Source organism: Centruroides vittatus, unplaced genomic scaffold, assembly GCF_030686945.1.
Source record: "Centruroides vittatus isolate TY-2023 unplaced genomic scaffold, ASM3068694v2 contig_971, whole genome shotgun sequence".
Lineage (NCBI taxonomy): Eukaryota > Metazoa > Arthropoda > Arachnida > Scorpiones > Buthidae > Centruroides > Centruroides vittatus.
This window is the reverse complement of record NW_027122644.1, coordinates 1,499,927-1,523,903: the sequence shown is the minus strand read 5'-3', so window position 1 is coordinate 1,523,903 and position 23,977 is coordinate 1,499,927. Positions and strand designations below refer to the sequence as shown.

Below are 23,977 nucleotides of genomic sequence, written 5' to 3'. Positions count from 1 at the left end.
AATTATTATAAAAACTTCGGAGTTTATATAATTTGCATTTATTACAGTTCTAATGCCAAAGGAAGTTATTTAATGCATTGCTGAAACATTGAGATATTCTATTACGTGATAATTGGAAATAAATTACCATAAAATTATTTCTGAAATTAAATTTTCTTTCTTCCAAAGTAATAATTTTCCAAACTCAAAAGTTCAAGCAATACACAAAAACACACAATATCCAAAATTACTTTTTATTGACACTTGAATTTTTTTTTTATAAAGACAATACAATATTCCTAAAATTAAATAAAGACAATATTCTACATTAGTTTCACAATATAAATAGATTTAAATTTTCTTATAATAAGAAAACACAATAATTACTTTAAATATGAAAAAACAAAGCATTAAATTAAGCCATGGAATTATTTTCATATCACATCTGTGAAACAAAACATTAAAATGTGGCAGTGTACTTTGGAACTTAGCTGATTTAATAATATATAAATAAAAACTTTTATATATATAATTTTAAATATAATTCAAAGTTTATCTGGAATTCTTAAAAAAATAATAATAATCAAAATCAATCACAGGAAATTCTAAATCAAGAAAACCAAAACGCTGCCTCGATAAATACACAAAACACAGACATTTATATACATGTATATACAGTGTCATTGATTGACAATTTGAGTGATTATGACAAAAAATAAATTACTATCACAGCTAGGAAGACAGCATGATCGGCATAGGCACCAGGCCAATACGAATGTTACGTCTGTAAGAAAGTATCATTGGTCTCAAATATAAATATCACGACATTATTTGAGCAACATAAATATAGATGGTTGATATGTGCATTATAATCTTAGCCAAAGTAACTATACTACCACTATTATTATTAATTATAAAATTAACTCTCAAAAATCAAGATAGAAAATGATCTAATTCTGATTTCTGAATTACTTAAAATCTGGTTTAATGCTTAATAATTTTCAAGTATATGATTTTATGACTGAATGAATGTTAAAAGTTAGATTTTATTATTGTAATATTCATTTTCAGAATAAAGTTAAATAATCTTTGCAAAAGAAATGTAGGTTAGTGAGATATGTACTTAATATGGTTAATATATCCAATCAAACAATTTTTTTACTGTGTTCCTGACAATGAACAAAGCAGTTTGAATTAAGTTTATGTTTGATCAGCTTTTTTAACAAGTGTCTTGTTTTTAATAAACAGTAAACTCCTATAAAACATGAATTTGTATAACACAATGAAAAAATTGCAACTAGTACTCATACAAAATTTGAATTTTGTCATTCAGAGGTTCAACTTCCAGGTCCAGGTTTAAACTTGCATAAAATAGTCTGGTAATAAAGTTCTTGATAATGTGATTTTCTTAATCTTTATCACACAACTAGATGTGCAGCATTAGGCTTTTTTTACATCACTCTGTATTCTGCAATACCTTAGATCAATGTTTCCCAACCTTTTTCGTGCTATGCCCCACCTAAGCCTTTCTAAAATTCTTATGCCTCCCCTAACATGTACACTTAAATTGCCACACTGTTTTGTCGTAACCACGATAAAACCCAATCCTTTCATCCAGGGCCGGATTATCAAATAGGCAAAGTAGACAAATGTCTAGGGCCCATAATTCGGAGGGGCCCGGCTTCAGTGCAGAAGATTTCTCTGTTTCAAAACGAGTTAAAAATTATTTAAGAAATTCGACAGGACAGAAAAGGCTGTATTTAACAATTCCTACTAAGCTCCGCTCGACTAGCCATTACCTAAAAAAAAAATAAAAAGGTCAACAGCCACTCGTGCATCAGAAGTGATGTATGCCACGAGATCTCTCGCACCATCTAGAAATATTCCTAGGGCCGCCTCCTCGTGGTAGTACTGATGTATGATGGGTATGATTTGTTTTCTAAATCTAAACTTATACGTCGTAACATCGCATATTCGATATAGCGTTCAAGTTGCTCGAGTGCGAAGATATTACAATTCAATAGTGTTTTATAAAAGAGTTAAAAAGGGTGACACTACGGTGTGACTTGGGGTGACACCACAATATCCGCACCGGGTGTCACCCATGCTAGCTACGCTAATGTCACATTATATAAGATTTGTTTAGAAACAACTTATTTAAATGGGGCCCCAATTTAAATTTTGTCTAGGGCCTGCTAGAGGCTTAATCCGGCACTGCTTTCATCAAAGTCTCTTGCACTTTCCAGTTGTTGCCAAACACAACCTGGAACACCACAACTCATGTCTGTCCATCTCAAGGTCTGGGGAAAGAATGTCCTTTCTCCTTTTTCACCAGCATCAGGTCTTCATTCATCTCTTTGTTCTCAGTGGTTCCCAGAACTGTTAATCCCACCCCAAGGGAAAAGGGTTATAAAGAAAAGTTCTAGAAGGAAAAGGAAACAAAGAACAAAGAAAACTAAAACCAACTTAAATCAACATTTACAATAAATATAGCATACAGCAGCTATACAGTTAACTTAAAATCTGGACGAGTCAATTTTCGAATTGCCCGGCTTAAAAATCGAATTGCCCCTCTGGAGGCATTGGCCCCACGTTGGGAAACACTGCCTTAGATGCTGATACTCATTTCAGGCATATGCCCCTCATCTGTCAGCTTTATCTTACAGACATTTAGCATAGTGATGCAAACTATTATACACTTTTAAAAACACATATATGCACTGCTAAAATTATCACGACTTAGTGTACTAAACAGAATTTAACATTTGCCGGCACTACTGGTTTTTATCAGGTTTTTCTTAATCTCATTTCTATAATGCAGCACGTAACCCCTGCATTGTACGAGACTCCACTGTATTTTAAAATATATTAAATCAAACATAAATCTAACTCAAAGTGCTTTGATATGAGCAAAACATATTTGCTTTGAATAGATAAAATATTCTTTAATTTATATGTTATGGATATAAAAATGAATGAAAAACATATTTAATCTCTTCTGATTCCAGTTAAACTGTTCTTTTTATCATCATTTTGGTATTTCAATAAAAAATTTTATTGAATTATTATGTATAATTAGCTTCAGTGAAACTAAAGTTGACTAAATTACACAATATTATTTTCTTAAAATTTAAAACATTTTGAATGCAGGAGGTTTCATTTTAGACACTTTTAGAGAAAAAGGATCAAACTTTTTGTTTCCAAATGTACTTAATTGGAAATGACAGATGTAAGATTGATATATAGATGTATGAGAAAAATTTTCTCAATATTTCAATTGAAATATTTTTTTACTTATCATTTCTAAACTAATTTCTTGTGTTTTAATATTTTAGAAAAGATAAATTTGAAGAAATGTATATTTTGTATATGATACATTCATGTAAAATGTGTACAATGTATAATATATGAATTTTTTAAAATTCAAGATTTTTGAGAGTTAATCATACTACAGTAATGAAAAAAAAAAAAATGGCACAATTACTGGAATGAATGAAACAAAATATTGTCTCAAAAATAAACATCTGAAAGACAAAAATAGCATTTGCACAAAATATTTCCTATACAGCTTGCATTACTTAAAACATCTCAAAAATATATGTATATATCACAATACAGGGACACCATTTTTTTCTCTTCATAAATAAAAGTGATAATGATTAAAAATCTTTTGTTTCAGCAAACTGCTGAAGAACAGACAGTGCATACTGAAGTCTTGTTCTTATACAAGGTTCACACCCTTGCTGTGCAATGTCGGATAACAGATAGCTGGTAGATAAGCGTTCTTCGCTTATATACGTTACAATTCCTTTCCTTTGATCAATACTAATCACTATTTTGGTATGATCTTTAAAAAAGTTTATCTATAAAAACATAAATAAAATCAATTGAGTTTAAGATATTTTTGAATTCAGTATGTAAAGACATTTTAGTATTGACACTCACCTGCACTGTACCGGTACTTAGCTGCATAAGAATGGCATGAGATGTCCGTACCCATCGTTTCATGTGAGGAATGTGACTTTTACCTTTTTGTGGAGAATATTCAATCATGTGAGGTTCTCCACCCTAGCAAAAATATAACAGATTCAATTCAGAATTTAGTTATTATAAAAAAAAAAAATATATATATATATATATATACTGTATTTAAAAATTGAATGATTATTCACCTCAGTAAGATTTTCATCCATATACTGAGCAAAATATTTTAATAAAGTATATTTTTCAAGCAAGCTTGAAGGTATATTAGTAATAGTAAAAATACTAAGTTTTCCATTTAAGTCATGATATTCAATATGCCTGAAAGAATATTGTAAAGAGTTTAAACAATAAAAATATTGTCTAATAGGAAAAAAAGCGTGAGTAAAGTCAAAGTACTTACGTACGATCTGATGACAAACTGATTTTACTAGTGTCATTAAAAAGTACACCAATACTGTAATCTGACAACTGAAAACCAAACCCATATTTATTAGAATAATCAATCCATTTTGTCACAAATACAACCAAATGGTCATCAATTGGTGTTGGATTGGTTAATTCATCTGAAACAAAAATTTGTATATAATATTTAATACTAAATTAAAATAAAATAAACTACAATTTTAAAATTACAAATTTTATATTTATTTAATATAAAACTTAATTACTAAGCAAATAAACATTTTTATCTATAAATTTTTCTAAATAATTTTTTAAATATTTACTTAAATACAGGATATGCATGATTGTAATAAAGTTTTATTTACATTATACAGTTATTTTCATTTGCTTTTAATAAAATAATATTTTTAAATTGAAACAAAATAAATAGCAATTTAGATAATTTGATATTTGAATTTAAACAAAATTATTTTCTTAAATATTATTATACTTCATATTATATAATCAAACAATAACAAAATAAATCAAACTAATGCAACAAGTTAAACTATAATAATATAGGAATTCAAAAAATCTATCAAAATCATTTCAATCTTTCTTTGGGTTGATGCCAAGGTCGTCGAATGATATCATTCTTGAATAACTTTCAATGTTATTTTGAAAAACTATTCAGAAAAAAATTATATTAAATATGCATAATTTATGCATATTTTTAAGATAATTTTTTAACCTGAGGCAAAGACTTTAGGCATGTAAATATAATATATATAATTACATTTAAAAAATATATATATATATTACTAATTTTAACATACCTGTTGGCATACTTTCTAAAGATGATTGAACAATTTGATATAATGCTAAAGTTGAATACTGCTTAACTTTTTTACCTGATAAAAAGTTAAGAGATAATTATTATTAATTAATTAATTAATAATAAAAAAATTTGTTCTTTTATATATATAATCAGAATCAATGAAATGTTTGTATGCGTATCAACAAAATCATAATTTATTACATTCTCAATATTTAATTTTAATTATTATTTCAAAGTTACAGCCATTTACTTAAAACAGATCATAAAAAAATTTTTAATCTCTATTAAATGGCATTGATTCTAAACATTATGATCTTTTAAAAATATTTAAAGTATAAATAAGTAAATACCTTTTTCAGGACAAAAAATATTACTTAATTTTTTCTTGAATGAAGAGAGTGATTGGTGTTTTGACTGAAATAATGAAATAAATTTATTAAATTTACATTTTAAAAAATGTTAATTAAATTTAAAATTAAATAACAATTTCAAATAGATATATTAAAACTTTTATAATAAATTATTTTTAATTTCACTGATAAATGATATTTATTTTCATCAGCAAATTAATTACTGTAGGATTATTTTAAATTTATTTTATTTAAAAGAAAGCTAAATTAAAATTTTAAAATATTATTTGTGATGTTTCAGTTTAAGCATTACACTTCTGAACAAGTAATTTAATATTTTATTACTAATTAATTAATCATTACTAAATGTTAGAAATTCTTTTTGCCTAATTTGTATGAATCATTAAAGTCTCATTTGATGAAAATTGATTAATTATTAAAAATAATTACTTCATTATTCTAGTCAGCTTATTTTTGTAACTTTATTTCAAAATAATTTATGTTTTATTAAATTAAAACAGAATAATAATACCTTTGTAACTTTTGACTTTGGTTGAGCATCTAGCTGCATATTTGTGATTGAATCTGTGATACCTTCCATCTGACTTGATATACTTGCAGAACATCTATATAATAAAAAAGAACATTCACTATATTCTTGAAGATTAAAGAATAAAATAAAAGAAAGTAAAGTAAAAAACAAAAATAAGAAATACGCAGCTTGATATTTAAGTTAGAAAATCTTGATTGCTGACAAATTAACTAATTGTTATGGTACTACATTATATTACATGCTCATTAAACAGTTTTACTTTAAAATTATACAAATAATTTTTGTATTACAGAAAAAAATATTGTTTATAAAATTTTATTTTGTGCAAAAAATATACAAAAATTTATCTAACTATGCTAAATTAATGATACAAATCTGTAATAAATAAGCAAATAAATTCAAACAAGTTTTAAAAATAGTTTAAATATAAAAGAAGTAATTTTATTGGTTTTAGTAAACTTAATTTTTTTTTAAACTTATAAAATCAATGAGAAATTATTCTGTCATATATAGTTGATTTTTATAATAAGGAGAAGAAAAAAGTTCAAAGTTATATTGAATTAAGATAAAAATCTTGACATCATTTTGAAGAATAAAAATCAATATTCCTTGCAAAGTAACAAATTAAAATCAATAATTCCAATTCTCCAAACAATGTATTAAAGTTTTATCGATATTTTAATTTAGATAAAAAATAATAATGCTCTTTTGTATTCATTGTATACTTTTTCTATAGAATATTAGCATTAATTAATATTAAACTTACCTTGAAAGTGTTACAACAGATGGAAATTTAGGAGAAACCATGCAACACATAGGTGATAATTCAGTAGGAGTGTAACCAGTGGTAAAAAATGAATGTTTAAGAATTTGTTCAATAGAAGGCCTATCAGTTGGTTTGTTTTTTAACATTTTCATTATAAGATCGGCTGCCGGCTCAGAAATATTATCGGGAAGACTGTACTTATTGCCAACTATACGAGCATAGGTTTCGGTTAACGTGGAAGTCTCAAAAGGAGGTTGGCCAACTAACATAGCATACCTAAAAATCAATATTAAAAATATTATTTTACAAAATTTTATATATAACTAATCAATATTTATTTTACACGGGTTTCGCTTACATAATACAACCCACAGCCCAAATATCTGTTTCCATATAATGGCCCTCCATATTCAATACTTCTGGAGCAATATAATTTGGAGTACCACAAACAGTCCTTTAAAAATTAAATAAATAAAATATAAAAAATCATTTTAATAATTAATTTAAATATATGCATTTTCTTAGAGAACTATTTAATTACATTTTTGCATTCTTTTCAGTTTCATAGTAAGTAGCAAGGCCAAAATCTCCAATTTTGAGTTCCATATTTTCAGTTAGGAACAAATTTCCCAATTTCAAATCTCTATGAATAATTCCTTTTCTGTGAATATAATCCACACCTTCTAAAAACTGAAGCATGAAGTATCTAACTTCTGGTTCTGTTAGTAACTTTCTGTTCTTCAAAACATGGACTAGTGACTAAAATAGAAAAATTATTATTTATTCTCATTAAAATATTTTTATAATGCATTACGTTTAAAATAACGAAAATTTCTACCTAAAATAATGTTAAATACTATATAAAACTAATTCTTTTCCCCAGAAAATAATCTACAGAAGCAAGTTATTTTCAGTAAAGAAATCATTTCAAGCTTTATATATCATTAATTATCTTTCACAAAAGAAATTAAAATTACTTCCTAATTTAGTACATTGTTCCCTGATTATACCAGCTTTAACAATCAAAACATTCACTTTTAAATTCATATCTTTTCGTTTCCTCTTGTGTAACAGCTGGTCAACGTGAGTAATCAATTTCTTAGAATGAAATTGATCAATTAAAAGATCTGAATTAAGTGACGTCACGACAGCATCGAGTAGCACCTGCCACTGTGTTTAGGGTCATATCGAGGGTCAAAACTTGCCGTTAATTAAGCTTAAAGAACTTCCGTGATAAGAGGAAAAAGTCCCATCCCGATTATGAAGGGAACTAATTTTGTTCATTAGATTCGGTTTAGTTCGCATCCTTTGTTTGTAAGAAAGAAGAATGAAGCAAGACTAAACGTTTTCCAAGTCGTTGAACTTAGATTTTCTCATGGTATCATTTCGAACAGATCGAACAAAACGTGATTAAACGGTCCGGCGATGAAGCGCTCTTTATTTATCTTACGAGGATATAAAAAAAGAACACAAATACACGAATCTACATATAAAAATATATACATATTTTACCTTTCTTGTGCAATATTCTAGAACAATATAAACGTGATCGTCATCTTCGAAGAAGTGATGAAAACGAACGATCCGTTTATGCGTTAAGGAACGATGTAATTCAATCTCTCTCAATATCTAAAAGTAAAATTAAATCGATAAACATATTATACATTACCAAAAAAATTAAATAAAGACTTTCATCTACAAATCACAATTCTCCAAACCAATTTGTTCGTAGAATATTTTAAATTATCCAGTAAAATATTTAATTTAATCTCTTTATATAAAGAATATTTTTATGGATTATTTTTATGTTTATGTACCAGCTGCGTCTATTTATTATCTACGTATCATACACAAAACAGATTCTGCATTTAAGTATATTTAATCTAGGCTACTCGTTATTCATTGCAGAATCATTAAGCGAGTAAATACGTAAATTTATAGATTTTCGATAAAGTATTTGTTTTTATGTTTAGCCCATAAAGAATATTGTATTTACAACATGACATTTTGAAACTATTAGTAAAGCCAAAGTTGAGTAAATCCATTGGAATCAATAAATATCATTCTAAGAAAAACCTTTTAATATATACTAAACATTATCGATTTAAAAATAATTCGAACAAAATAATGATATATAATATTTTATTTACCTTTTCTTTCTGATGGGCTGTTATCAGTCTACATTTTGGAATGATTTTTCCTGCGTAGAGTCTGTTTGTTGTAAGATCGGTTAGTTCGTGTACTCTAGCAAATCCACCCTAAAATAAATGCATATTTACGTGTAAATCATCATCGCAATCAACATTGTCCGTTGTATATTTAGTTAATGAATATTAAAATATAATTATCGAAGCATTACTTTATTATTAACAAGATCATAAATATATATTTGATCTTTCAAAATCATGCCTATTAATAACAATAAACTTTGTTTTTTTTTTTTGTTGTTGTTGATATAGGCCCATATAAATTGATTTTTCATTAATTAAAAAGGAAAAACATTAAATATGACACAATTTTTTAAGTTTTTATTTATATAAAATTATATTTTGCAACATACTAATTTTGTTCATTCATCACAGCTTGAAACTTAGATTATTCCTTACAACAATTACTAATTTACACATTATTTATTACATCATTTATGCGTTATCTGATGTAGAAAAGAAAGCTCCGTTATTTAATTTTATAAAGCGTAAAAATAATTTAATTCATTTCTTAGAAAAAAGACGTTGAAATTAAATAGGGAAACGCGTCATATTTTCCTAGAAAATCTACTTGTAATTTTTCGTAACATTCCGCAACAGAATAAAAGTTTTATAATAAAACCAGTAGTGGTTTTAAGTTGTGAGAAGCCCTAGGCAAACAGATAGCCAGGCCCTTTTTATATAATTTATAGCCCATATCACGAGATACTTGATACTGCACAAGGTCTAGGATACTAACTAGCATGAATTCCGAGTACTAAATCAAGATCTGGATACTGGACAAGCATATGATTGTACCTATCTGAGGCCCTTAAAAGCACAAGGCCCTACACCTAAAACTAGACCGATCTTAACGCTCTGATTTATAAATATTTCGCACCCTACATGTTACATAAATGATGAACAGAATATTTCCTAATACAGGAAAAAGCAAGAAATTGCAACTATTAATCGCTAAAAATATTTTCTAATATTAAAAAACTAATAATAATAATAATAAAAGAACATCTTTAAGAAGCGAAGTGCTCTCGATAATTAATCTCAAATATTAACACTAGATCTTAAATGCGCGTTTCGAATATTAATATTTCTTTATGTAAACATTGCCTAGTAAATTTAAGTATGTGCGAACGGATGTTAAATTACTATTGGTAGAATATTCAAATTTAAGATGAGAATCTCTTATATTTTGATATTTAAAAGAAAGATTTCGAGTGAAGATAGATACGGAGATTGCGGTTACGCGCTGCGAATTATCAGTAAACCCATTGTATATAAGAAAAATTATCTGCCAAAAATCTCTTCATGATCTCATAACTACCATCATCATCAAAACTCGAGATGAAATTGGCTGTGGGCGTAGTCCAATTTTTTTCTTTTCTTTTCTTTTTTTTTTTTATTTATTCGTGCCAACAACGAACCATCAACAACCTTTCATCTTGTGAGAAGAAAACCACTATTTTGCAATGAATGCTGCCTTAGAAGAAATATAAGAGTCAATAACGGGCCGACATTGTGATAAAAGTCGTGATATTCTTTTTACTAAAATCCTTTTATATATATAATATATATATAAAAGTCAAAATAAAAGCCAAGAATTTTTCCTTAAAAAAGTATATATAATACGTTTTTATTTTCATTTTTCTGAAATCAAAAGTGACGTCGTGGAAAAATCCCAATATTCTCGTCCTACGTCCCAAATATCCCAATCAAAATTGACGTCACGTCCTACGTCCAGACGGAATTGGATGATCTGTGACGTTGCAAGACGTTCATTTAATTATTAGAACTTTTTTTTTAAATAAGAAATTTAAAATTTAATCGTTTATACATTTTTAAATTACGCAGCGAATATTTATTTTAAAAAAATAAAAAAATAAAAATAATAATAATAAAAGCAGACAATGCAGTCGAAATGACGTTATTCCTAACGTCTGACATCATTTCTTAACTACATCGTTTTAATTATTTAAACTAAAATACTTTTTTTTTTAATTTCTAAATATATACGTATCCAATTAAAAATTTAGTTAAACAGAGCGTAAATATATTTATGGGTATAATTAAGACGATATTTATATTTATATATTATACAGACGTATTTATAAAAGTAATAATTTAAAATTTTTTATTTTACAAATAAAGAAAGGAAAATCGGATGAGAGAAATTTCGACCAATAAACAAGCGCGAATCCGTTTATTCCCAGAATAGATTACCTGATTGTTATTGGACCTGTTTTCTCGGAATGGGAGACAGCAGAACACGCATTATTCCTTCTTTTAAATTGTTATTCGGCATTAATATCTATAAACGTGACAGTAAAAAACGAGTAAAATTCGATTTTGTGCATATCACCGAAATAAAAATAAAACTAGCCAATAGACGGCATCGTTACATACAGAAAACAACTATTATAATGCCCTTTACAAGAGTGAATTTATTCTTCTCGATGGAGAGAAAGAAAAAGAAGACAGGAGGGGGTAAAAGAAAGAAAAAAAAAAAAAACTAGAACTGAAATAATGAATGCTGCAATCCTTTTCACATTCTAAGCGCTGTACTATAATTTTTTCCCGTTTTTTTCATAACTTTTTAAACAGGCCGGATTTTCTTAAAAGATAACTCTATTGTCGGCTTTGGTAGCCATACAAAGACAGTTCCAATTATTGTTACAGAGTAATTAGATTTCGTATAAGTCCCAGAATCGACTAAAGCTCCGGGGTATGGAGGATCGACAGGTTTACAATTGCCACGATCTGACGTCACAGTTTCCTGCCCTACAGAAACGAGGATGTGACGTCATTCAATGGGTTAAGGTGTGTTGAACAAGAGTGGGAATATATTTACAAAAAAAAAGTTTAAAAAATTCCGGGAAGCAAACGTGTGTAAAACTGTGTGTTAAAAGTTAAATAATGCAACGGGTGAATGTCCAGAGACAAACGGTTTGTGTGTGGTTCTTTAACTTCAATCGGGGACAATTCTTGTTAGAAAGTAGGAAATAAAAGTTTTTTTTTTTTAATTCGTTTCTGCCATTAAAATCAATCAGTAAAGTCTTTTATAAATGTTACTGTTAACAACAAACTGGGAGTTATATATATATGTATATATACACACTAAACCCTATTATTAAAACATGAATAGATAGAAGTCAAAAACCATTATTATAAAGATTACATCATTCAGCGATTGGCAAACCGATATTGTTCTTGTATAATTGCCGTATTCCAAGAAGTACGATCGTAACAGCTGGTTTTCCTAATACTCTCGTGAAGTCCTACATCTTCCACCTGTTGGCTGTCACAGTATCTATCATCCCCAGTACTGGCTCAGCCAAATTTTTCCCAGAAATCTTCGAAATGTATTTTAAAAGATAAGTACAATCGTAGAGGAACTTCTCTTTAAAATATGCGAAAATCGAACATTTGCGCGCATATTTTTTACTGTATATATTTACTAAGAACGAGATAAATATGAATATTTGCGAATGTTTCTCCCACGCGTTTTCCCAATGCAGTAGTAGGTTTGGAATCGTAGGTGTCGTTTTAAATCAATTGTCCCATCAAACGCCCACGTTTATAGAAACGCACAGGTATATTATCGAATTGATTACCCTTTAAAATATATATATATATATATATATATAATAATACTTTCGAATAAAATAAAATTAAAATGTGGAAACAGGCAACGGAAGATATTAAATGGAAAATATATAGAAGACAGGAAATGAATAATAATCAAGAGGAAAAAGAAAGATCTTAGATAAACGATAATTATGAAGATTAGTATATTAATGATAAATAACGTTATGAAGAAACAATAAACGTAATTATAAACTGTGTACTTATTACATAATTTTATTCCATTAACTCGTCGTAAATTGTTCGAAGTTATTGAAAGACGTGTTTAAATTTCATCCATTTGTAAATAATAATGATGATGATATTCTCAAAACACGAAAACGTCTCGTTTCTGTGACTTTTCCTGAAGGTATTTTTGAACTATTTGTTTATAGAAACGTTCCCCAAAATACAGTAATTACGAATCAGTAAGAGGTTTGACCGCTTTCCTTTTAGGTTTTAGTCGAAATGAAATGCTCTTTTCTTAAAAGGAAATTAGTCAAATGTAATTAAAATTAGTTTAGTGGTTTCGAAGAATTCTCCTAATTTACAAAATTAAAAACTTTGACCGTGCCATTAACATTTTCAAAGAAAGAGAAAATGAAATACTTTTCTTGAACTCTGTGGGAACGAATTAAGAAAAAGAATTCTGCGGGAGGTAGGAAAAATATTTTGAGGTTTGAAAAATGTTCCAGGAGGTCAAATTAATAAACTAAAGTATTTATAAAAAAATTTCGAGAAATGGATGACACACAGGAATAAAAAAAAAGATTGAAATTGTAACCGAAAAGCCAAATTTGGTATTAATAAAGATAAAGTTGGAATTGTTAGAGTCCATAGGAAAAAAATGCTTTGTTACTACTATGTTTTCTGAAGTAATTATGAAATTCGACCCTTTTTTACTGTACAAAGTAAAGCTCTACCATAAGATATCCAGTCGTTCGACTATCTCGAGTTACATTGATGAGTATGATTATTGCATCAAGCTACACACCTGGTAACGAGCAGGTGTGAAAATACTGCCAGACGTTCACGACCTCGGGGTTCAGATTGCGGACAGGAATCATGTGGACGAAAAAGATGGCTCGGATGCACAGGAAACGTGCTTTTATTGCCTTGACATTTGATATTTGTAAATCCTTAGCTAAGAAACACCTTGATGAATCAAATCCGATACGTCTACAGAAGTGTTTCCCTTAAAGCTGAAATATTATGTTACGCTAAATGTATTAAAATCTATTTTCTTTATAAATAAATTTTACTCAAGAATAGGAATTTTTTTCTTTTTAATTTCCGTTACACTTAAATGCTTTTTGAATTTGATAGGAGCTAACAAAATTAATGCAATCGACTAGTGGACGCTTTTATTAGATTACATTTAAATTAATTTTAAATGAAGTAAAATACTTATTTTTAGCTTCTTTTTTGAATGTCAGACGTTTGATCGAAATCAATAAAACGTCTACTATAAAATTAATAATTCAGATAATTGACTTGTAAAAACCACGCAATCGAAGCTTCAATTAATTTTGGTACGGATGAGATTTCTCACGGTTATTTTTCTTAAAGAATATTTTAGAGTTTCGAACAAAGTTTTGAAAGGAATCGAAGGACATATTTTCTTTTTTAATTTGTGAAAGAAATTTACACAACAAAATCGTCCCGAACATCGACTAGTTCTTGCACGAAATCAGAACTTAGATCTTAATTCGTTACGCTCCTAATAAAAAAAAGTCAAAGAGATTAGTTATTTTACTTTGTTAAGTATGTTTATTTGTTCATTAATCTGTCATATTTCTATCAGAAATTACCTGCCAACTTTATAAAGAGATAAGAGATGTCAAGTATTTAAGAAACTCCCTTATCGTTTAAGATCTATAATTGAACAGTTCAAATATAAAGATTTTTCGAGGCTTTCGATAAAGTAAAAGACGAATCGCCTTCAACTTTCTAACGAAATTCAATACACGAAAACATTTTAAAAAGGTCAAGATTAAAGAAAGTGAATTGGAAAGAGTTGCCAATAATAAAGAGATGCTGCGTTTAAAACCGGTTACAACATATCAAAGAAACCAATCTCTTCCTAGAAATCACTGTAATACAAAGACAACATTTTCCTATACAAAATTCCTGAAAAGGATAAAAGTTGAGTAATGAAATAAAATAGAAAGAGCAACAGGATCTTAACTAAACTACAAAAATTATTTAAAACAAACTCTTGTTATTGATCGATCCTCTGCAGTTATCTCTCTAAAGAGTAAACAGACACGAGAACTTATTAGCCATTTATGAAATTCCGACAGTTAATTAAGAATAGAAACTCGATTTATATATTTAAAATTCGACTTTTAAATAGAAACTAGTATATTTAAAACAATAACAATTACTACTAAAACAACGACATTGAAGAATAAGAAAAATATATATATATATAAAAAGAAAAACACAATAATAAACATAATAATTTCCGGGAATTTATTCACCTGTTCAATTCCCGGAATTAATATATGTTGAACTGGTTCCACACCCGTAGATTTTATAATTTAAAGAGAATTTTTACGATAACGTCATACAGGAAAATACACACACACATACACACTTACCTTGCCAAGAAATTTTCCTTTCAAATAAGTTACTTTGGTACGTGGATCGACAATATATTCGGGTAGCTCGATATTATTATTGTTGTTATTAATGTTAATATTCTTATTATCGCTGTTATTATTACAGTGTTTTAGATTCTTCTTCTTTTTTCCTAATTTTAAATCTCTCTTCCTTAAAATCTTGGATGAGTTTTTAACGTGCATTGTCGATAGCATCGGAGGATGAGACGTACATCTATCTGACGACTCTAAGAGGTATCATTACTTTTCTCCGGTCTGGTGAAACGAAAATATAGTACAGTAGATGAGAAGTGTTCGGCATATACTAACAGCCGGTCGCACATACTATATTAGTCTATAGTGTGCCGCTAGAGGGAGAGTGCTGACTACACTCAGGCGATCTCATTATAGATGAGGAGGTACTCGATGTTGTGCACCTGCAAACTGTTCTATTGTTCTACTACTTCAAATTCTAAACTTCGGCTAATTCGCTAGAAGAAAAATAATAAAAAAAGAAGACATTTTCCTTTTTTTCTACAGGGAAAAAATTTTTCTATACTTCATAAGTAATAATCAGTAAAATTATTTATTAAAATTTGTAAAGGCATATGTGACGTCACGTGGTAATTTAATTATAATTTTAAATGCCTTTTCCACATCTTGACGATCTAATTTGATTTTTTTAAAATTTAAATATTGATTAAACTACTTAAAAATTTTGTTTGTTTTACTGAAAATTTAATGGACTTGGAATATTATTAATAATAATAATATAAATATAAAGCTATAAATAATTAATTTTTTATTAATGATAGACTATTGAATATAATTAAATTAAATAATAATTAAATAAAATTAATAATATACATATAGAATTATTAAATGCTTAAAAAATATATATATATATTTTAAATTGAATTAATTTAACTTCTTGAAGACTTTTAATTTTTCTAAGTAAATAATTTATTATTTTAAACCGATAAATAATTTTTTTTTTAGCTGTGAAAATCATTTTATATTTTTATCTAAAATTAATAATAATAATTTACATATTTAAAATTACGTCAGCGAAAATATTTTCAAGTTTCCACTGCGCATTATAAATGATCCTACTTGCTCGAAATATTAAACGATTCGCCAGAAAAAAATGTGAAATAATTAATTTTTATGAATAATAACCATTAGAAATTCCTTAAAAAATAATAAAATAATTTTTTATTTAAAGTAATTTTATTTTATAATCTTGAAATTTTATCGTATCTTGGCTTATTTTTCAATATTTTAAATGTCAACAGAGTCATTCATAATTTAAAAATATATATAGAGAGATTTATAAATAAAACGAATTAATAAATTATACAATGCAAAATACCATTAACCTAATGATAAAAATAATCCTTAATTCGTATTAAATTTATTATTTTAATTATCTTTTAAATGATCTTACAATTAATTTTCTATTTATATTTTATTAAATTCATTCTGAATCTATTTTGAATAGATTGATGATTAAACTAATTTATTATGGATGATTAAAATATTTATAAGTTTCATTCAAATTCAAGAAATGGTGATTTAAAATGACTTTACAAGTAATTAAATTTTTAAGAATTTCTCATTATTTTATCATTTTAAGTTAAATTAAGTTAAAATAAACTATAAATTATAATAAACTGTAGAAGTTTATATTATATAATTCGGATTAAAAGCGAAATTATTTAATATTTAAGAGATTTAATTACCTAAATTTACTTATTATTTTCAGGATAATATATAAAATAATGTCAATATATTATTAAATAAAAGATTTAAAGATGAATTTACATCCTTCAAATTCGATTTTTAGCATTAACCGGTCGATCAATTGATAAAATAACCTATTTTTATTGATAAAACTCGCTATAGAATTAATAAAATAAAATTATTCCGCTACAAAATCATGTCAAGTAAGTAATTAAATTTGAAATTTAATAATTTTTCGTGACTTTCGTCATATTAAAATTGATCGTAAGCATTAGAATCTTCGATAGAAATACCACAAATAATAATTAATTTTTATTAATAAATATAATTATATGTTAATTAATATTTTTTTAAATTAGGTTTTATTAAAATTTACTTAAATATATTTAAGAAAAAATATGGGTTGAAGATATATAAAAAAAAATATGTTTTTTTATCCATCCGTAAATAAGGTCTACAACCCATACAGTGGTATATAAATATTAAAAAGCATTCAAGGATATTCTTTACACGAAAAAGGAGGTTTTTATGAATTTCCTTTCAACTTTAAGATGTAATTTATAAGTATTTTATTACAGAAGTAATCCAACTTTAACACATTTCAAGAGTTCCTAAAATATGTTTATATACTTTATACCTTTTAATACTTTTTTTATTATAAATACGGACTTATGCTATAATTATGTACATTAAAATGGATAACGATTCGTCGCTGGAATGTTATATTAAGCAAACAATAGAAGAGAAACTCGTATAAAACTCTTATGGCATGTGAGAAGAGAAGATAAGCAACATGAGAACGTCCACATCATCCGACTTATGCATCTAAGATAAACATAGTTTATACTGATTAAGTTTAAAGCCTTTTAAATCCATTATTGTATAATCTATCTGGTAAATATTTATAATTAAACTTATCTCGGGCCGTAACTAGCGTCTAAAGCTTAATTTCTAATATATTAAAATTCCTTAAATGAATTTAATTACCGGAACGGTGTTACGTTTATGTTTAAAAACGATGAATTAACTATTATTCAGACTTTTATTTTTAAATTGAATAAAGAACGTAACGGTTTATCATTAATTCATTTCTTAGAAAAAGACTGTATAGGACTATACATATTAAATGTTGACATTACGATAACGCCTACATCACGGAGTCATTGCAGCAATTTCGAGCCAATATGCTAGCTTGTATAGTATTTATTTTTAGAATATTAACGGTTAAATCTTATAAACTTAATCTATCGATTGGGAAAAAGCTATAAAAGTATCGAATGTGCCTCTAATAGCAAGAGTATATTAAGGTTGATGATGCTTAATCTCATATCACGTTCTAGGAAACGATATTTTGTTTCATAGTAAAGTAAGGACTATGAACTGATCAATTACACATAATAGTGAGATATATGAGAAATATTCACTTAAATATCTTATCAATAAGTTAATCTACGTATATTTATTTTTAGGCAGTAATGGACATTTTCTTAAAAATTCTTTAAAAATAAATGGCAAGAATTGAGATTTTTATAATTTAAAACCTGTTGAGAGATCTAAAAGAATAAAAAAATAAATATATATAAACTAGTTTAGATTATAATTTTCAGTTTCAAGAAAATGATCACAGAAAATTTTAAACATAAATAGATTTTACATATGTAATATGTTATGATATAAAGATTATTTTATGTAGAGAAAGATCCATTCATCATTATCTGAGTGAAAAAATACTAGATTACAATTATCAAAGGTAGGAAATATTTCTAAATGTATTTTCAAAATTTTCCAATTAATCATTTCTTACACATGATTTCATCTCGAAAGTGTTTAGTAAGAAATTAGGACGAGTTACATACTCACACCCCACACACACATACACTCATTCTTAACTAGTTATAATCTTTAAGTATAAATATTATTTTAAGTGAAAAATATTTTAAATGTCCTAGTTTTGTTCTAGAATCTAGTTTGTGTGAACAAATAATAATAATAAGAATAATCTAGTTGTAGAAGAGGGGGAAAAAAGAATAAAAATGATTGTCTCATCTGGAAGAGAACACCTTACAATATATGACGTCAGTGGTTGTCATGACAACTGCATCCTTCATTTTCTGAAGGTAGGATTAATCAGGAAATGCGGAGAATTGCATTTGCCATTTTATATAATGCCAGTAGTTAAAATGAAGGTATTTATACATACCGTCTATAGACATTCGGATGGATTTTCGAAATAGGATTCGATAGGAAATAAGATTCTTGTTGTTTCGTTACATCTGTTGAAGTAATGAGTCATTCTTAGTCATTTTTCTCTCTCATTTAATGAGTTTCTCAGAAAGGATGTTTTCCCATTTATTTTCATAAAATTTATAGTTTGGTAATAACATTCTAAAAAAAAGAGATTGCTTATTTATCACGACAAAAATATTTTTCGATTAAATTTATATTTTAAAATTCTCTTGATTAAATTTCAGTAACGGTTAATTCGAATAAATCAATTTAAAGGGGAAAAATTAGTAATATAATATTTCACAAAATAAATATATTCTAATTTTTTATATTTTTTATAAAAATAGAAAAAAAAATAATTTTTTTCGTAAACAGAAAGAAAAGAATTTATAGCCTGAAGATAATGTAAAAACAAAAAAATATATTTTTTATAGGTTATGAAATAATGACGACATCTCATTCACTAAAAAAATCGCCGTCATCATTATTTTTACTCTTATATGGACTCTATTTGAGGAAATGGACTGTTAAAAAAAGTCCATTTCCTACAACTGTTCCTATCTTGGATCAAATCTTTTATCATTTTCACACTCTTGCAGGCCTTCCTTAATTCTAACCAGGCCAGTATGGTCTTCCTCTTCCTTTATTACTACTAAAATTCTGTATGCTTAATCTTTTTAGTACGTAATTCGAAAATTTCTTTGTCTATAATAATTTTTAATTTCCTCCTTTCAGTTTTAATTCGTCTTTATATCATTTTATCTGCACGAAATGATTTTTAGTGCTTTCAGATTACCATCCCAACGTATCGATCTATATAGCTTTGTAGCTCCAAACCATAAATTTCTCTCAGTCGCATTAATATATTTGATGCAATATATTATTGAAGATGAAACATTTTAAATTTTTAGTACATTATTCACATAATTTTCTTTGACTCTACACCGTATATTTTAAAGGAAGAATTTATGAATAGTTCCATAGAATTATAAAACATCAATCTTGTGCTTTAAGTCATATCACATTTTTGTAACTTGCAAAAATTTGCAATTCATTCATATTATTTTCTGACGAAATGGAATATATCATTTTAAAATTATTTTTTAGGATTAAATTATGAAAATATATAAATGATATTTTCAAAATAAAACAATAAGAATTTCCTTCCTTAGAATTTATTTCAAAATAAGGAAATAGAATGATTTATGCTATTCATATTCATTAATTTTTAACAACCATTAAAAAATCCACTAAGATTTTTTAAATCTGATAATATTTTAGTATATATAATCGAAACTGCTATTAATAAAGATAAGATTATTTTCTATTTTGTTCTACTTAATGAATTTCTTAAGTAACAAAATTAATAGATGCCAATTTTGCAATTTATTACTGTTTATTACAACTAAATTAAATATCTTGATATTTGTTTAAAATTTTTAATTTACTGGAATATATATCAGAATGTTTAACAGTTTTTGGAACATTTTATGCCCTGAAGATGGGCCAATAACTCGGAAGTGTTGGATTTTAAAGATTTCAAGCATTTTATATATATACACAAACACACACACACACACACACACACATATATAAAGCTTGATAGCTTGATGTATATAAGGATTTATATATATATATAAATCCTTATATACATAAAAATTTCGTATTTCCGTAAAGGTTATAGCTTTTTTTATGTGGACCGAAATATGAAAAAACCATAAATTACATACTTCTATAGTTAAGATCTACTAAAATCATGGATATTCATTATATATGAGGATAATAAAGATAATTCATTACATATATTATTTATACTTAAAAATTACCTACGAAATTACCTTTTTTTACCCACGAATTTGTATATACGAATTCTCAAATCTCGTATCAACAGATCAGTTCCAGTTTTGTTTTGATAATCATGATAAGAGGTAATATGTTTTTATGAACTGTATATAGAAAAGTTTTGAAAATTATCTGCAAAGATACAAAATTAACATCTAATTATTCTTTAATCTTCATTACACGACGTCACATTATTATCTAGCAGAACATTATGGTTAATGAGAAACAAAATCATTCTACTCGAAAAATGTTATATCCCAATTACCTTCTTTTTTTAATAATAGTGTAATAGGCATTATTAGAGGTTGTAGGCAGTTTAATGCCTGAAGCTACCACGCTGTTTCGTTATTATGTCGTAAAATAAAATTTTATATTTGAGTTGTCTTATCTGCCATCTCTTCTTACAATTATACAGTATTTATTCTATATAGTAGTTGATGTGTATGTAATCTTCGTAATTATTATTTGGACTTGATGTTATAGCTTGTTTGATTCATATCAATGCTTCATCTAGCTTCTTCCTTTTTAATTTACTAAAGGTCGTTCTAATATTTTGAGAACATTGTCGAGCTCAGTTTCTTCTATCACGAAATAAATTAAAGAAAATATAATAATAATTCATAAAATCTTATGATGATTTAAAATTTTGAATTCTCTTGTAAGATTTATACGGAAGTTTACAAAATAGAATAATTTTTTTCCGTTTACTAATTTAGAAAAGAAACTCGTATTTTATCATAACTTATAATCTATTATTTTTGATTGTTTGTGCTAATTTATTCGAAATTTTTTTCCCAGAGAAATTAATGGAAACAAGTATTCAATTTCTTTAAACAAGTAAATTTAAATAGTGAGAGAATAAATAATTTCTCTTCGAGATGTCGAAAGCTTTTACGTGTACGCTCCAACATAAACAAACAGATGCTATATTTCTTCCAAGTTATCATATTGAAGCATCTCTTCGCAATCATTTATCGGTTTGTTTCATCTAAGAAAAAAATATATTGGCAATGGCGCCGATATGTTCTAAATATATTCTTTCAGGCGCCAAACTTCCCATTCTGACGACGGATTAATTAAAGGTGATGGTGGGAATGCTACAGATGAGAGGGATGATAATGTTCTATGATTCATAAAGAGCAAAATGGATTCTGTTCTAGATTAATATATTCTTAATCGCCGTTCGGTATCCCATTTATCAATGGATAAATATCAGTCTTTGCGGTGCCACAGTAGATATATTTAACCTTGATGTTACCTAATACCTATCGATTTTTAGTGAAATGAAATCAAAACTATCGAGTTTAAAATCTAATGTTTCCTAAGAGGATTTTGTAGTTCCAACTTAGTAAATAAATTTTATACTTGTTCAAAAATCACTGGTGTAGACAATTATGAGGACTTTTAACCTACTGTTGAAGATATTACGTTTTAATATATATAAAACTTTTATAATTCAATTATTACGTGTTTCCATTTATACACGAATGATCGATGACTGGTCATGTCATACAGGCTTACTTATTTTGTAAGAATTTTAAATATGTTAAGCACAGATTTTTCAGTATTTACATTAAATATACACTGTATATAAAAGAAAACATTTCATATATATAAAAATAAATGTATCTATATAAAGATTTATCAATATTACATCAGTTTTAAAATAATAATTTAATCATAACGCTTATCTATTGAAAATTAAACCTCTTTAAAATATCATTTCTTCTTAGAATAATTATAAAACTTATTGAAGATCATATCAGTTTTATTATTATTTCCCGTCTTTAAATATATAACAAATCGTTATTATATAAACATGTAAAAGGAATACATATATATATATATTTATTTATTTACTAACAAAACATCGATTGCAATGTTAAATTATTAAAGATAAAACTGTATATTTAGATAAGAAGTTGCTGAAATCCTACAAGTGTAATACTAAAAGCAATCGTATTAGTATATATTCTTGGAAAGTAAAATTATCTCATTAATTATCCAGAAATCGCCTCCTTTTGGTTTTTAAATTCTTTCTTTAATAGCTTATTCCTACAAAAATTCTTTTAATTAAAGCTTAATTATCTATTAGTAACATTTATTAATGTAGTAGTAACAGCAGTTACTTATCAGGATTATATTGTTACTATTAACTGAACTAAGATATGCCATTCTCTACTGTATAATAATAATAATTCTAAGATATGAGAAAGTTTTTTTGCCAGTTTAATTTATTATAATGGACTGTCATACTATAAATAGCTACATTTATACACAATGCATCTAATGGAGCGTATAGTTATTGTAAAGTGAATCCAACACCACGTTTCATTATCTCTGATGAATATCTGACGTTTTATTGTCTAGAAAAGAGTTGGGTGGAGCAAAACCTTCGACATTCTGATGTAAACGTCAATAATTGACTAGGAAGGTTTTCCAGGAAGTATCAGCACGTGACCATTTCAATTCTTCAGCCTTAATTTTTTTTCCTCAAATATTATTACATAAAAAAATAAGTTTTTTTTAAAAATGTTTGTTTCTACATACAGAAGGAAATATAAAAGTAAATTTAAATAAAGCTATAAGATATGTAAATATTTTTAACTTTAATTAGAAGATAAGAATTACAATTTTAATATATTAACTAAATATAAAATCAAGGATAAATTTATAATTTTTTTTTTCTATTATTTTTAAACATATTTAAAAATAAATTTAGAATATATTAGAATTTATTTTTAGCAAAAGAACAATCTAAAATTTTATGAATTTTTAATAGCATTTAAAACTTTAAGGAATTAATGAGAAAAATTTTTAATTTTTCTTGTAAAATTTAAAACTTTATTAAAAATTCGATTCATCATCATTCAGGAATTAGAACAAT

At 26.5% G+C, this 23,977-nt stretch overlaps 1 protein-coding gene across 3 annotated transcripts; it reads right to left on the bottom strand.

Annotated features, from left to right (window-relative positions):
• Nucleotides 1-212: 212 nt before the first annotated feature.
• On the bottom strand, nucleotides 213-19,405 carry LOC136985569 (serine/threonine-protein kinase PLK1-like). 3 transcript variants are annotated; one of them, XR_010882360.1, is made up of 15 exons: nucleotides 19,223-19,405; nucleotides 15,280-15,770; nucleotides 9,002-9,109; nucleotides 8,364-8,480; nucleotides 7,393-7,610; nucleotides 7,210-7,305; nucleotides 6,852-7,127; nucleotides 6,065-6,158; nucleotides 5,533-5,596; nucleotides 5,181-5,255; nucleotides 4,364-4,526; nucleotides 4,152-4,281; nucleotides 3,925-4,047; nucleotides 2,587-3,842; nucleotides 213-1,456 (listed from the first exon to the last, which is right to left on the bottom strand). XR_010882360.1 is itself a non-coding variant. In XM_067282880.1 (14 exons), exons 2-14 carry the CDS (start codon nucleotides 15,493-15,495, stop codon nucleotides 3,639-3,641), a joined length of 1,884 nt encoding a protein of 627 aa, XP_067138981.1. In that variant the 5' UTR covers nucleotides 15,496-15,770; nucleotides 19,223-19,405; the 3' UTR covers nucleotides 213-3,638. The 3 variants fall into 3 exon arrangements, 2 of the variants coding, with proteins under 2 accessions (XP_067138981.1, XP_067138982.1); XM_067282880.1 differs by having other exon boundaries at nucleotides 213-3,842; XM_067282881.1 differs by lacking the exon at nucleotides 19,223-19,405 and having other exon boundaries at nucleotides 213-3,842; nucleotides 15,280-15,845.
• Between the last annotated feature and the right edge of the window lie 4,572 nt (nucleotides 19,406-23,977).

Coding starts and splice junctions, on each gene's coding strand:
- LOC136985569 (XM_067282880.1), bottom strand. CDS start 15,495: ATGCTATCGACAATGCACGTTAAAAACTCATCCAAGATTTTAAGGAAG. Junction 9,110..15,279: donor AAGGAAAATTTCTTGGCAAG/GTAAGTGTGTAT, acceptor CATTTATTTTAG/GGTGGATTTGCTAGAGTACA. Junction 5,597..6,064: donor CAAAGTCAAAAGTTACAAAG/GTATTATTATTC, acceptor TCATTATTTCAG/TCAAAACACCAATCACTCTC.